At 40.1% G+C, this 13,242-nt stretch overlaps 1 protein-coding gene across 1 annotated transcript in view; it reads left to right on the top strand.

The window, feature by feature from the left end:
- The first annotated feature begins 884 nt into the window (after nucleotides 1-884).
- KDM3A (lysine demethylase 3A) overlaps nucleotides 885-13,242 on the top strand; it is a 30,192-nt gene continuing 17,834 nt past the window's right edge. Inside the window, exons 1-9 of the mRNA XM_009819551.2 lie at nucleotides 885-1,055; nucleotides 3,674-3,829; nucleotides 5,974-6,084; nucleotides 7,769-7,871; nucleotides 8,741-8,865; nucleotides 9,329-9,401; nucleotides 9,489-9,577; nucleotides 10,903-11,054; nucleotides 12,444-13,015. Coding sequence (XP_009817853.1) covers nucleotides 885-1,055; nucleotides 3,674-3,829; nucleotides 5,974-6,084; nucleotides 7,769-7,871; nucleotides 8,741-8,865; nucleotides 9,329-9,401; nucleotides 9,489-9,577; nucleotides 10,903-11,054; nucleotides 12,444-13,015 — 1,552 coding nt within the window. The remainder of the gene's footprint in view (nucleotides 1,056-3,673; nucleotides 3,830-5,973; nucleotides 6,085-7,768; nucleotides 7,872-8,740; nucleotides 8,866-9,328; nucleotides 9,402-9,488; nucleotides 9,578-10,902; nucleotides 11,055-12,443; nucleotides 13,016-13,242) is intronic.

Raw genomic sequence — 13,242 nt, 5'->3', positions numbered from 1 at the left:
ACGGTTTCGAGGCGTGGCCAGGAGCGCGGGCACCGCCCCTCCAGGCCAATCGCAGCGGGAGACTTGCGGAGAGCCCCGCCCCTCTGGCGCGGAGGAGCCAATGAGAGAGAGGGATGGAGCGGCGGGGGCCGGCCGCGGGCCGGGGCGGGGGGCGGGCGCGCGGGTGAGGGGGTGTGTGCGCGAGCGCGGGGCCGAGTAGCAGCGCTCGCCGCAGCGGCTGTTGCTGGGGGCGGAGGGGAAGCGCTGCGTTCGCGGAGCGCGCTGCCCGGGCGCCGTGTGACCGCGGGGTGCGCCGGGTGGGGACCGGCGGCAGGGGCCGGGGGGGCAGCAGGTGAGGGCTGGGGTAAGGCTTGAGGGCTGTCGGGGCGGGTAGGAGAGGGTGTTCGTGAAGCGGAGAGGCGTCCGGAAGGCGCTTGGCCCGGTCGCTTGCTTCCCTGCCTCCCCTTCAGCTACCGCCCCCCGCTTCGGCTCCTCGGAGGGAGGGAACAAAGAGGCCGCGGGGGCAGGGTGGCGGCCGGCCGGGGTGGAAATACCTCGGAGCTGCACTGCAGCCGCTTCTGGTATTTCCTTCCACCCGCCCCCACTGAGGCAATGATTAACGAGACCGTGGGCAAAGAAGCATCCTGTGGGTGTCTGAGGGCTCGGCTTGAGCCGCTCGAAAAGAAGCGCGGGGGGGGAGGGACGGGGAGAGGAAGAAGGAAGCAACGCTGCTCCCGCCCGCCTTGGCCCCCGCGGCTCCCCGTGAGGAAGGGCGGGCGGGGGGCGAGCCCGCCGGCAGGGCTGGGGGAGCGCGGCCTGCCAGCTGACCGACGCCTTGGTTTGTTGTTTTTCTTTCTCTCCTCCTTCCTTCGGTTTCCTCCCTGGAGGCCTCCCGATGAGTTAAAATGGTGCTGAGGCTCGAGGGGAGCTGGTCGTTGCTGGTGGGGAAGAGGTTCCTCAGCCTGTCGGAAGAAGACGACAGGTCGTGGGACACCAGTCGCATCTCGGAATGGCCCTGGAAGTCAGGCAGGATCCGAGCAGTTTCACACACGGACATATCCAAACAAGACCTGAAGGTAACCGGGAACTTTCAAAGAGACCTTCTAAAACGAGAGTGCTTACCCTGTGACCTGGAAACTTCGTGTGCGTGCATGCGTGTGGGTGTGTGTATACACGTGTATACATACGCTCTTGGGGGAGTGAGGTCTTCTTGGTCAACTTGCCTGCTTAACGTGCTCGAAGACGTGCACCTCTGGCTAAAAACCCCAATGTGTTTGTGCTAATACCGGAAATTACATCGAACTAATTATAGGTGTGTTTACTTCCACCGGCATTTTGCAAACTTCAGGGTTTTATCGCACCCGCTGTGCCTGGGTTTTATTTCTGTATATTTCCAAAATATAATTTAAGATCTTGTCAGTTGTGAATAATTTCTTTTTTCCCTAGAGGTGAAACAGAAACACTGCTGTGTTGATGGGATTGGTGGTTTTTCTTTCTTGCTCTTTGAAGCAGCTGGTAATGAACAAGTATGTCTACTGCCTTGAAAAACGTACCAAATTCATGTATGGTATTGGAGGTTTCTCGGACTCTTCTTGCATGGTGGCCACTTCTTAACGATTACCAATGGGTTTTTTAAACACACAGTCAACTATGGCAAACTTAGTGTAATTTGTTAACTATATAGTTTGGATGGAAGTCAAGCGACTTTCACAGTGAAGGGGCTGTTTGGCAACTGTAGTCAGTAAAACTATTCAACCATGCCTGGGCAATTACTATAGCATACAAAGTACTCGCTAAGGACAAAACTCCATTATAGGAACGGCATCTTGTTACATGGTCCTCTTATTTGTTTCTACAAGGGACTTTGGTGGCAGGCTGTTCTATGACAGCAAGAACAGTACCATCTTTCAATTAAAACTGTTTCCTTGCCTTTTTTTTAATGGGAAGAACTTTGTGACCTCTGATTAAGTGAAGAAGCACCTGCTTCTTGTCAAACAAGAAGAAATTGTACGTGTTTCTAACTCTTTTTTGAAAGTGTAAACTTTGTTATGAAGAGTCCCGAGTTGTTAGAGGCCGAGCTTCTTGTTGTGGATCTGCGGCAGGGGTGGAGCTTTCTCCATCTTTGGCCAGCGGGGCTGTGCCCATGCCATACTTGGAGCGAGGAGGAGGATGTTGCTGCTGTAGAAAGCTCTTCTTAAGGGCCTTCTCTGGCACTTAAAAGGAGAAGGAGCAGGTGCTGTTGGGGACTTTACTGTGAGCCTTGTAACTGGTTACGGTTCTGTCAGCAGCGATTGACTTAATGCATTCTCCAGTGAAAGTGTTAAAGAAGTTGCAAAGTAGTCAGTCGAGGCGTAGAGAGCTTTTGTACCAAAACACGCCCTCTCTTTTCCTCTCTCGCAGCTCTGTGGAAGAGTAATGTATGGTTAGACCCAAAACAGTAATGGATTGCGGGGGGGGGGGGGGAAGTATCTAAAGGAGTAGAAATACTTAATCTTTTTGTATAGTGTCAGAAGCAAGCTACAGAATAAAAGGGCTGTCAACTACTTTTGAAAGTATTTTCTCAACTGTATTTTCCTGTTTGTGCAGTGTTGATACTATAGACAAAACAAGCCATTCTGGTTCTGGTACTTGTGATATTTGCTTATCTCTTTCATTGTTTCTGTGAACTTCAAAATGACTAAATTAATTTCTGCACCCATTAGTTTTATGACTTCTGTCTGTGGTAATGCTGTTTTGTGTGCATGCTTTTACTTGCCTTTCCCCTTAGAGGGAAGCTAAACACAAGGGAATGCTTCTAAGATTCACTCAACTGAGGTTTCTCTGCTGTTAGGGTAAATTGGTTAAATGTATTTAGACTGGATTGTTATATTTTATGGGAAGAGGGAGTGATTTTTTTCTGAGAGTAGTGTTCTCTACCAAGACATTCCAATTCCTGTATTCAGGCAAAGTTGTATTTGTGGTCTTTCCCAATCCTTTGTTGATCTCCCTGTGTTGCCTATGAAAGAAGGGTAATGCCATCCATTAAGCCACTATGTTTTTGCCATGAAGTGACAACTGCTTTCCTCTTGAAAAATTTCTGTAGATACTTCAGAGATTTGTAATGATAAATACCAGTTAAAAGCAGGCAGTAAATTACCGTCTTCACAGTATATAATTTGAGTACCTTTACTGGTGTACTGTCATTTGTACTTTCAATAAATTAACTAAAGCTATTATTTGGGACTCTTATTCTTAAAATATTTCTGGAAAAACAGCTTGTTTATTCAAGTACTCTAGAGTTTGTGGAAAATGCCTGTGCCGCTACTGTATACAGCTCTTTAAAGTTTTTTTGGGTTTTTTGCTGTGTTGTTCCCTGATTATAAACACTAGTGGCAGAGTTAACATGCTTAATTGCCCTTGAGTAGCAGAAGACTTTTGAGTTGTAGAGTTAAATAGGAATATTAATGTTTTATGCAATAGTAATGATGACAAACCAGATAACACTGACTATTACTTATAAAATACTAGGTCAGCCTGGGATGCTTTAGTGATTGCTTGATTGTGTGACAGAAAGGCAATAATCATGTTTGCATTGTAAGTACTTTTAATTATTTTTTTCTTTTTGGAGGAAATTGGTGGGTTTTTATCCTTTTTCACGTTGTATGTGTCTGAATTTTATGACTAGTCACTCCTTCAATTTGTTTCCTTTCTGTAGATCTGTGTAGAATTTGACGATGAGCCATGGGAAAAAAGAAGATGGATAGAAGTCTACAGCCATAAAATGAAAGCATTCCTGGTGGAGCAAAAGCTGGTACTGGCTGAAAGAAAATCTCAAGCCAATTCTATGTCTCCTGTCCAGTGGCCTGCAATGGCAAGTATATGCTTGGCCTAACTCACTTTGGTTCTGCAGTTCCATCTTCTAAGGGCAGTGCTGTTACAAGTGTGAATTTCTCAAATACAGCTTCAGTCATGTATTCTTATGTGTAACCTGAAGAGAGACTAAATATCTCTGTACAGCTAGAGCTAGGCAGAGCGTGTAAGCATTTGAAGTTGGTATGTTGTGCCCAGAGATACAGGAATGTATTTTTATGACTTTGTTTCCCTCCCAAACCACTGTTCTCTACAGTGTTAATTTCTTCTCCCTCTAGTCTCATGTTTCTTCCTTCTTTCACAAAATTGCAGTTAAGAATAGAGAGGAAAAAGGGTAAATAATAGGTTTCTAAGGATAGCCTGTATTTTTATCTTAAATTCTTGTTTTACTCTGCCGCAAGTACTGTTAATTCTTCAGTGATTCTTGATGCGAGACAAAAATAATTTGAATGACTCTGACGTGATGGCTGCCTGCCACAGATAATTTGTGAGATCTGGATTTTGTGCATGTAAAAACCTGAGCTACACTGTACAAGCCAGAGAACTAAGCTTTCTGTAACTGCCATGCATGGCTGGCTAGGCAAATTAGCCAGTAGAGGTGAACAGGGAACATTTCTTAATGTATTCAGCTGGTATAGTTTTACTTGACTACTTTGGATATTGCTACTCATAAAAGTAGTTGTGAAATAAATGAAGATGTAAATTTGCTGTATGTTAATTACGCTGAAGTAAACTTGCTGTACGTTAGTTATGCTGAAGTTGTAGTCTATGTTTAAATACTTTTAACTTTGCTAGGTATAAAGTATGCAGTGTAATTCATATTGCTGCATTTTAGTTGAGCTTTTTTTCTTAAGCAAAGCTAATCTAAGCAGATATTTATTGGAAGTAGGGCCAAATAGGATGGGAGAGGAAACAGAAAGATGAATTCTTACCTGACCTGTGCATTCATGTCAGCAGTTCTACTAGTAGGTTTTGCTGATGCAATGTTCTGAAAAACTGCGTATTTAAACTTAGCTGTTGTTCCTTTCCAAGTATCTTACTGGATACTTGTCTTCAATTTATGTGTAAGGTTTTCTTCATGATGTGTTTGACGTGTCAGTTCATGCAGACTTTTTCTTCCTTTACTACCACACAAGGCAGGAAAGAAGGGGTCACAGAAGAGGTGTGTGGATTAATTGATTTAAATCTTGATCACAGCTTACTGATTCAGATACACGGAAGAGTATGTTTCTGACAAATGGAATAGTTTTGCAGAAGTCTTGTAATGCCCGGTCGCTCATGGAGAGACTCTTGTTCCTTTTTTCGTGATACTACCCCATTGCCAATGCTGTCCTAACTGAAGTGAAAACAACAAAGGGGAAGAAAGTCTTTGTTTGCTTGATCAGCCCTTTGAAAACCCAAACACACGCTCTATCAGAATGATTTTTTTTTTTTTAAATGGGGCACAAATGCACTTTTCATGTAGGGAGGAGTTACTCTTGCCACTCTCATGTTCCAGGCTCCTGATGCCTACCCACTCCGAGCTGTTACCGCAGGACTAGACAAAATTTAACCTTGAACATATTAGGAAGAGTTCAGAAGACTTTAAATGAAATTTTTGTTTCTTGTCTGTTCTTAAAGCCTTTGGTATACCTGAACACAACTTCATCATTGTACTGCAGTGGTATAACAACTGTGAGGCTATCCAAGTTGTCATACATGCCTAAACTAAGGCTTCAGTATGTTATCAATGTTGCATGAGCTTTAAGAACTTTAATGTAAGCCATGCAACAGGCCTTCAATGATTTGCTAGTTATTCCCCCAATCTACCGTAAGGAGGGTTTTTCATTAACATATCCACAATTAGAATGCTTAATAGTAGTAAATTCTTCATGTTGAGATGAATGATTAATGATTGTTAATGACAGCCACCTGAACTGAATTCCGAACTCATTCTAATAAATTAATTTCAAGTAGTCCAGCAACTCCTTTATTAGACATGTATTAGGAATGTTATTAGACACTTGTTTTGTTTCAAGAGTTGTGTGTAGATGTGATATCTTAGCAGAGAAATAGATGCAAGACTAAAACAATTTTTTAAATGCAAATGAGGAAGGACGAAATCTTCTTACTCTGTTTCTAAGAAAATGTTTATCACTTTTCTAGACTTACAAATCCTTAGTGGACAAAGCTGGTTTGGGATCAATGGTTTCAGTACGCTATCTCGGTGAAGAGAGATGTGTTTTTCTTTCTAAAGACCTTTTGACACCCATTCAGGTAACCTTGTGTGGCATTATAAAGATGGAAGATAAATCTTTAAGATATGTCAAGTTAGTATATTCTGAATGCAAACTTTAGATGGGTAAAAACTTGGAGTAGGTTTGTATTGGGTAAAAACTTGGAGTAGGTTTGTATTGCCATAACTCATAAATACTGGTTCTGAATGTAATGTGTGTGTTGATTAAAAATCTTCTGAAGATGATCCAGGACATGGTCACTTAAGAGAGCTGGATGAGGGAGTGTATTAGGACAGTTATTCAGCTCAAGTGACAGCAATTGCATCATGGTGATGGTGGGGACAATCTGGAATAGTTTCCCTTTGTTCTTGTGAACACGACTGTCATTACTATGAAAGGAGTTGCAGGGATGTCTGGAATAAATCTTGCTATTTAATAGAAACAGGTCACTTCTAAATCTAAACAAATGTGGAACTGGGCAGGATGTAAATGAGATGGTTGAATTACAGTCCCTTTATTGAGCACCAAGAGGAAAGTTTGTTAGCGAAAATAACATAGATATGGGTTGCAACAATTGTCCTCTGTGGCTGACTGGTCAGGCACTTTGAGGAATAGTATCTGCTACTGATAAAGGATTTAACCTTTTCAGAAAACTACTCTCAAGACCTATAAACAGTCTGAATAAAACTTGTGATAGATGTCTCATGTTGAGACTGCTAGTAGTGCCATCATTAATGTTCGACTTTGACTTGTTAAGAGTCAGCAAATAGACAACCCATTTTGGAAAAACTAACAAAATCACTTAAAGCTAAATTTGAGTTGTAGATTGTTGTCTTGCCTGTGTTGGCTCAACAACAGAGTAAAGATTTCTTCATGTAGAAGCCTTATCTTGGTACTGCACTGGAGAAGATTGCTTTTCTGGTATCTTGAATAACAGTTTCTTGACTGCTAGCTCTTGAGCCTTCTGCTTCTTACAAATACCAGAGCAGTGCTTGGGACAAAAAAATATTCTTTTTTAATGGCACTCTGAGCCATTGATAAAAACTTGCTCTAAACTTTCGATTTCAGAATCAGTTCTCAATGTTGTCGAGCAGCTTGTTTTAGATAACAATAGAGAGGGGGGAAAAAAAAACCCCTGTAAAATATAAATACATGATGCTGAATAATTATGATTTAGATGTGGCTGACTCTGTTTTCATTCATATGAACATTTTATAATGGTGTCTTGAGATAGACTCGATCCTGGCATTGTTATCATAAATGGAAACATAAAGGTTAAAATATTTGCATTTACATCTGCTCAGGACTACTTATGAATTGCTGCTTCTGAGAACTTAAAATCCTAAACTAAAAAATGAGTGGTTCAGTTAAACATAGTGCTCATTAACAATGTAGTAAAACAATGCCAGATTGTTTTCAGTACAATATTAAAGTGGTCCTGGAGAGAATAGAATAGAATAGAATATTTCAGTTGGAAGGGACCTACAATGATCATCTAGTCCAGAGAGCTCACTTCAGTTTGGCTTGCTGATGGTTGTTCCAGATTAGTGGTAAGGAAATTATGTCTGCCTCAATAAATACAATATCCTAGCAGTTGAAGGAATATAGAGTAATGAGAAACTTGTTGGACTTTTATGAATTGCTGCTATCTTCTTTCTAAATTCTATGTCTTTTTGTTTATGAAAAGTGTTATACTTAATACCAATTTTTTTTGTCCTACATAGGATGTGGACAGTTCCAGGCTTCCTCTGAAGGATGATCAAAATGTTAATGAAGAAATTCAGGCTTTGGTTAAGAAACATCTAGATGAAACACGTTTAGTACAAGGTACAAGCATACTCTGTAGTGAAAACTCTGGCAACAAATGTTCAGGTTAAAGGGGAAATCTTTGTAGTGATGGTGTAAATTACAGTAATCTGGTTTAGGAATAAAAGGTTTTTTTTAAATACTGATTCCACTTTCACAGTGGTGAATGCAAAATGTGAAGGATTATGGAGATTTAAGTTTCAAGTATTTCCTTTGTAAGAATGAATACGTAATTTAGGCACATACAGATGGCCTGACACTTTTGAAAGTGGTATCAAATTTGTAGCAGTTTTCACTGAAATTACTGGGAGTTGCTTGTTGTTTCAAGTAGCTTGATCATTTTTTTCAGTGTGCTGCTTGTTTATAAAAACTGCCAAAGTTTTATATAGAGACTACTTTTTGAGTTAAAATGGTTATTTTTAGATTTACCAGCTTCAAATTCTTAATTACTAGGTTCATACAAGCATGTTCATAGTCATATGCTTGCATATTCAAGAAATGCCTTGCTTTTATGGAAAGGTAAATATTGTGACTTAGAGTTGTCATTTCCGATACTGTAAAGAGGAAAATTTCAGATCTAATCATTGAATCTCCATTCCCGACCTGCCTCACTGTCTGAAATCTGGAAGTCAGTCTGGCCTCTGCTGCATTTCTTAACCTCCAGAAAACTTCATTGAACTATTCCAGGGAAGGAGGTAGCTGGAGCATAGTTCTGTCATGCTTTTTTCTGTCCCTCAGCTATGTGAAAGTTGTCTCGAGGTTCTCAGTTTGTTTTGCTTACTTGCATCTTGCATGCAGTACTGTTGGCAAATTCATGTTGGCAACTGTGATTATCTTCGTGCTCCCTTTTTCTTAATCTCCCCTTTCTTGTATTTTTTCAATTTTTTAAGGTGGAAAGAATATAATTGGTTCAAAAATTAGAATTTATAGCCTGGATCCATCTACTCAGTGGTTCACAGCAGTTGTTGTCAATGGTAATCCAGCTACAAGAACTCTAGAAGTTAACTGTCAGGAGGTAAGAACCAGTTGCTGTGGGTTTATGAACAGAGGTGGGGAATGGGTGAGAACTTGTATTTGTATGCCCATCAACACCATTTTTAATTCTGTCCTTACTGTAATAAGCTTAAAAAAATGGGGATCAGTGTAGTGCAGAATAATGTGTTACCCCAAAGTATTTCTGTATGCTGCTGGTAGAATTATCAAATAACAAATGGCCTTCTACACAGAATGGGGGAGACACGGAATTTTTATCCTGGTTTCTTTGCTTTCTATGCTGCGTAGACAGTGCTCTGAAGCACCAGTTTATACATGTGTTTTCATGCAGAGACACTGTCATAACAATACATCAATAAATACAGCTTGGTATTCAGAGAACCTAGAAGTGAAGTGTCTATACCACAACACCTAAGATAAATACATTCAAACAGTAACTTTCACCTCTGTAAATGGCTACTTCTGTGTTTTTGTTCCTTTCAAAGATTCCAGCTTTAAAAACTCTGGATCCAGAGTTAATTCACGTTGAAATTATATATGACAACAATGGAAAATGTGGTAAGACCTATTATTGTTGTTAGTCCTTCAAACACTAAGTAGCATATTTGTGATAAATATGCTAATGTTGATCACCTTCTCTTCCAGATAAATCTAAAAGAATTGGGGGCATGAAAAGAAAATCATCTGAGAATAGTGGAAGTGTTGATGCTAAACACACAAAATCTTCTCCTGAGGTAATGTCTTACTATGTTATATATGATTGTTATATAATGGTTATGCCATTTCTCAAAACAGTCATAAATAAGGATTAGGTAGGAAAGTGGAATAATAAATATAATCCCTGGGAGGGTGTGTTGAGTTGTTTGAAACTTGTCTAGGCATGGGTGAAACATCTTGCCTTGTGATAATCAGAGAAAAAATTACTGAGCATGGGAGGTTGTTGGTTTTTTTTTTTCAACTCTGCTTTTTGCCCCTTCCTTCTGCTTAGGAGTTAGCTTGCCTGGTCATGAGGAAACAGAAAGCAGTTCTCGAGTTTGTAACCTTTGCTTTCCACGTTCTTTCTTTAACTATTTTTATACTTAAACCCAAAACCTTCAGCGACACTTGCATGCTTTGAGGATTCAAGCTACACAAGCAGCAGTGTGGCAGAATGTTGTTTCAGTACAAAAAGGGAATATGACTACTTTCTAGTACTTCCATGTCTACATATATTTCTTTTGTGAGTGACGTGCCAAGTATTGCTGAGATCTGAGAAAACTGTCTCAAAGGTCGAAAGGCAATCTGAGTAACTTAATTCCAGTGTTTTTTGAGAGCTTGTCTTGATGCATGACAGCTGTGTTATACCAAAGCAGAAAGGAAATACTTTGGAGTTGATGGTAATGAGTCTGTAGTGTAACTTCCAGCACTAAGTTGAGTACGTGTGAATGGGATATGGATGTTAGAGCTGAGGAAGGACCCCCACAGAAAACTACTGTTTTTAAAGACACTTGCTAATTTGGTAGGCCTGTTGTATTCCTAGAAGAATTGTAGATTTGCAAGGCTGGTGATTTAATCAGCACAGGATTTCTTTACTTAACACTTTCTGGAGTCCTGGTACAAAGATTTTTCTCACTACAAGGAAGTTCACATCTAGATTTTTAGTAACGTGTCAGACTAACTTCACAGTTTAAATTTTTTCGAGGATTTTCAGGTGAGTGCTGAAAGCTATTTCTTAATTACTGCAATTATTTAGAAAGATCACTGCACTGGCAGTTATGAAGAGAAGAGCTTTCTATCTTCCTTTCCACCTTAATACACCTTCCTTCCCCCAAAAGGAAGGAAATTGTTGTTAACTGGGGGAAAAATGAATTAACATGAACAGTGTTTCATGGAACCTATAAAGTTTAAAAGGACACTCTAAGGTCTTTCTATCTTATGGACTGAGTGAGGAATGGTCTTCAATGAGCTTTATTAAACATGGTGGGAAGGGCATTAATGTATTTTTCTTCTCAAGCTGAACACTGCAAAGCAGTATTTCTGTTATCCTGAATTTTCGTAACTGTTAAAATCTCCCTTACAGGTTTCTCCCAGTCAGGGACATGTGCAGTCAGTACCAACAGTGTTGGGTGAAGCATTGCTTGGATGTACTCCTGCTAATAAAGACCAAAGGCATCAAGGCCTGCCCCTGCCAGCTAACTCACCACCCAATCTTGGTGCTGAAACTCCTCAGGGGTAAGGAATCAGTTTATGCTTATGCAGACTTTTTACCCTCCAAAAATAACTCAAATTCTTAGCAAAACAAAGAGGTCAGTTTGAAGAACAGACTTAATTGCCCTGCATACATAATTTGCTTGCTTATGCCATATTTTTCTTTTTTATCTTTGAGGTAGTTGCCCTCAATGTCACAAGCCAATGTTATTGCTTCATTGTACCCATCTGTAAACTGATGGGTTATACATAGGTGTAGTGTCTACTTTCGGTCAAACACATTCCCTCCCCTGCCCCCGAGAAAAGTAGAACACATTCAGGCAGGTGTCCTGTACACTGGCTTCTTGCAGATCAAATACAGTTCCTCAGTTATTTCTGTTGAACACCAGTGGCTTTAAACTTCTTTGTTACCTGTAGGAGGCTAGAAATTGGGTGTAAAACCTTTTACTGCCAAGTTTCCCACTCCAAACTTTCCTTGAACAAATTTGAGCTGATACTGCATTTCCATTACAAAACTAGCTCTAGAAGTCATGTTGTCAGTGCATTTTTCAATTGGATAAATGTCTCCAAAATATAAACTTATACATCAGCTGTGACAGGAGGAAAGGCAGGCAGGGGCCTGGGATGAAGGGTATGTTTTATTCAGTTCTCTGACCATAGCAAGTATGGGAACTGTGGTGTACCATATAACTGTTTTCCTGAGTATAAATCACAGCTCCTTCCTAACTTGCATAATTTGAAGGTGAGTATATTGTGGTTGTGCCCCCAATTCTGTCACAAAAATGAATATATATGGTAGAAATAGTGTGACAGGAAAACTCAAATTTTGTGTATTTAGCTTTAAAAGAAGTGGTATAGAGGTTTTTCCACTTAGTTTTGTGTATAGATCTTACAAGATAAATGCAGAAAAGATTATTTTTTTCCATTTGAGCTTTTCGTGTGGGCGTGGTTTTACTGGCTGCAATACAGACTTGTAGTGTGAGCCAGAAGTTCCCTGAGTGTTAGAATCTTCTCATGCAGACATGCAAGTGAAATGCATTTGGTAATACAGCTGTACTGAGTAGAGAAAATGAGAAAGTAACTGTTTAATTGTGAGAGAAGGTAGTGGAGTAGCTGCAGTACCTAAATTTCTGTGTGCCTACATGTGCATACAACTTTATCATTGTGTCCAACTCTTAAAAAAAATAATAAAATCAAAACAAACAAACAAAACCCTAAACAACCGCCTTCTCCCCACCCCCAAACCACAAACCTATTTAACCTCACACAAAACTTAAAATCTTGGAACATCAGAATTCAAAGTACATGATTAAATTTCTTCTTTCAAGCTTTAAATGAGACTAGATCGAGCAGCTGATGCCCTGATTTGTTTGACACCTTCTTTGCCTAATTATTGCATGCCGTGTGTTTTAGCACATGTAGACGAAGCTTGCCGGAAACTCATCCTTCTTGTCTTAATACTGGAATTAAACCATTGAAGGAAGATGCGACAGCCTTTCCTAAAGCGGGGTTTATATCTAAAGAACAAATGCAAAATCTCAATGATCAAAATGGTAAATACACCTCTTTGACAACCTCAAGATCTTCATCGTTGACTGATTCAGCTAATGAAAAAGGAATCAACCTGAAAAATACAAATGAACCTCTTACGAAGCCCACAACAAACTTTCCAAAGGAGTGCATTGCTGTAAAACAGTTGCAACACCTTAACTCTTCCATAGCAATACCCAGAGTCAGTAGCGCTCTTGAACTGCAGCGGACTTTAGACTGTAGACCCTCAACCTCAGATGCTCATCTTCTCTCTTTTACTGAGTCTGGAGTTAAGTCACAAAGCAATTGCAATAGCCAGACCAGCCACAAAGGAAACAAGATTGATGAACTCATAGACATGGAATTTTTTATTAGAAGAAATTCAAATGAGATTCTTTATGACAGAAATGAAAGTGAAAGCTTTTGGACTGGAAGTGCCAAGGTCCAGGATAATAGTAAGTATTTTTAAAACTTCCTGTCATTTGAAAGTCCTTGTAATTTCTGTGTAACTACATACAAGTAGGTCCTTTAATGTATGCAAAATCAGTAATTTAAATTGTGTGAGTGATTTGGAATTTGAGTCATTTGTGGGTTCTTTTACAAGGGGAATGCAATAAACATGAGAAAAATGTCCTTTCATGATAAAGGAAAAAGACTAATAATTTAGTTGCTAGAAATAAGT

The sequence above is a fragment of the Gavia stellata genome, chromosome 5 (genome assembly GCF_030936135.1).
Source record: "Gavia stellata isolate bGavSte3 chromosome 5, bGavSte3.hap2, whole genome shotgun sequence".
Classification (NCBI taxonomy): domain Eukaryota; kingdom Metazoa; phylum Chordata; class Aves; order Gaviiformes; family Gaviidae; genus Gavia; species Gavia stellata.
This window is presented reverse-complemented; position numbering and strand designations above follow the sequence as displayed.